At 61.2% G+C, this 1,907-nt stretch overlaps 1 protein-coding gene across 1 annotated transcript; it reads left to right on the forward strand.

Moving 5' to 3' along the window:
* Positions 1-208: 208 nt before the first annotated feature.
* On the forward strand, positions 209-1,599 carry SLS55_008334 (uncharacterized protein; the record flags this gene model as incomplete). The annotated part of the gene is made up of 4 exons (XM_066779745.1): positions 209-257; positions 314-475; positions 525-1,088; positions 1,322-1,599. The coding sequence occupies 4 exons, from the start codon at positions 209-211 to the stop codon at positions 1,597-1,599; spliced, it is 1,053 nt and encodes a 350-aa protein (XP_066630549.1).
* Between the last annotated feature and the right edge of the window lie 308 nt (positions 1,600-1,907).

A 1,907-nucleotide genomic window follows, 5' to 3' on the forward strand; every position in this document is an offset into this window, starting at 1 on the left:
CAGCCAGTGCCCGAACAATCGCATCCCTCCCCCTCGCCCAAGCCCGCACCGCTCCCGCGCTCTCCTCGACACCGCCCTCCCAGACCACGCCAATTGCACCGCACGCCCACCGCCCACTCCCGCCTAGCCCACCACGACCACCCTCCCACTCGTCCCACCACCGCTCCTGCCTCGCCCTCGATCAGCCACGACCTCGCCGACCATCACCATGGCCGACCCCGCCGACAAGCCCTCGGTGCTGATAATCGGCGGTCTGGGTGCGTAGCCCTGCTCCGCTCCTGCTCCCGCTGCCGGCCACGGCTAACTTTTGCAGGCTACACCGGCCGTTTCCTGGCCAAGCACCTCCACGACGCCCAGCTGGCCTCGGAGGTGCGCATCGTCGACAAGCACCTGCCCGAGCTGGCATGGCTGGCCCCCGAGTTCGCCGACGCCTGCTCGCGCGAGAAGTTCATGCAGGCCGACGCCTCGCGCGAACGTAAGTCGCCGCTCCCTCTGCCCCGCCGCCCTCCCGCTAAGCTCTGCAGAATCCCTCACCCGCATCTTCGACCGCCCCGACGGCAAGCAGTTCGACTATGTGTTCAACTGCGGCGGCGAGACCCGCTACTCGCAGGAGGACGAGGTCTACAAGATGCGCTCGTACGCTCTGTCCATGGCCGTTGGCGGCGAGGCTGCCCGCCGCAAGGTCAAGGCCTTTGTCGAGCTCAGCACCGGCATGGTCTACAAGCCCGAGGCGCCGCCGCGCAAGGAGACGGACAAGCTGAAGCCGTGGCTGAAGATGGCCAAGTGGAAGTTGCAGGCCGAGGAGGATCTGGCCAAGATTGAGGGCCTGAACCTGATCATCATGCGCCTGCCGCACGTCTACGGCCCCTACACCAGCAAGTTCCTTGCAACCGCTCTCTGCATGGCTCGCGTCTACCAGTCGCTCGGCAAGGAGATGAAGTGGCTGTGGAAGGACGAGCTCCGCTCCAACACGGTTCACGTCGAAGACGTCGCCCGGGCATTGTGGACCGCAGCCGATTGGTACGACAAGAAGGCGGAGCCGAAGCCCAAGCCGGCCATTTTCAACGTCGTCGACCACACCAACACCTGTAAGTACATCCCGTCCTCCGAGAATATGCTGCATTGGCGAGCGAAGAATTGCATTGGACTCGTCCCGTCAAGCGCGCTCGCCTTGAGCAGCGGCGGTGCACGATTCAGGGCAGTCCCCCGCTCGTTTGGCGTGCTCTGTGCCTTGCGTCGCGAACCACTGCTCTGTGCCGTGCCACAGGGTCCGAGTAAATGGCGTTCGCGTTCGGCGTTGCTAATAGGACCGTGCGTACAGCTCAAGGAATCCTGGCAAACTTAATACACGAAACCTTCAACATCCCGACCGGCTTCCACGGCACCCTTATCTCAGCATTTGCCCGCTTGAACCTAGAGCACGTCGTTGACGACGTCAACGATGAAACACTTGATCCCTGGGCGGAACTGCAGGAGAAGGCTGGCATTTCGAAGGCTAACCCCAACCCGCTGAGCCCCTTTATGGAGAAAGAAATCCTCAAGGACACTGACCTCAGCATGGACGGCAGTCTCTTCGAGCAAGAGACTGGATTTGAGTAAGTCTTCATTTGCGATGCGAGTCACAGGGGGTGCGAGGCTAATATTCTCCGTCTGCCACAGATACAAGCATCCCGTCCTCACGAAGGACAAGCTTGAGGACGTCGTAGAAAGTTACAAGCGAATGGGCTGGTGGCCATAACAGCCCCGCCCGACGACAACCGAAATCTTTTCCTGCTGACTTGCCATTTGCTCGACGCTCATGCAGTGGACGGCTGACCCAATTACGAATGCAACACTTTGACCCGACGCCCTTCGATAAAACTCCAACCACCTCTCCAACATTTACTCATCCGACCTCCTCTGCTCTT

This window comes from Diplodia seriata, assembly GCF_021436955.1.
Source record: "Diplodia seriata strain FDS-637 chromosome Unknown scaffold_8, whole genome shotgun sequence".
NCBI lineage: Eukaryota > Fungi > Ascomycota > Dothideomycetes > Botryosphaeriales > Botryosphaeriaceae > Diplodia > Diplodia seriata.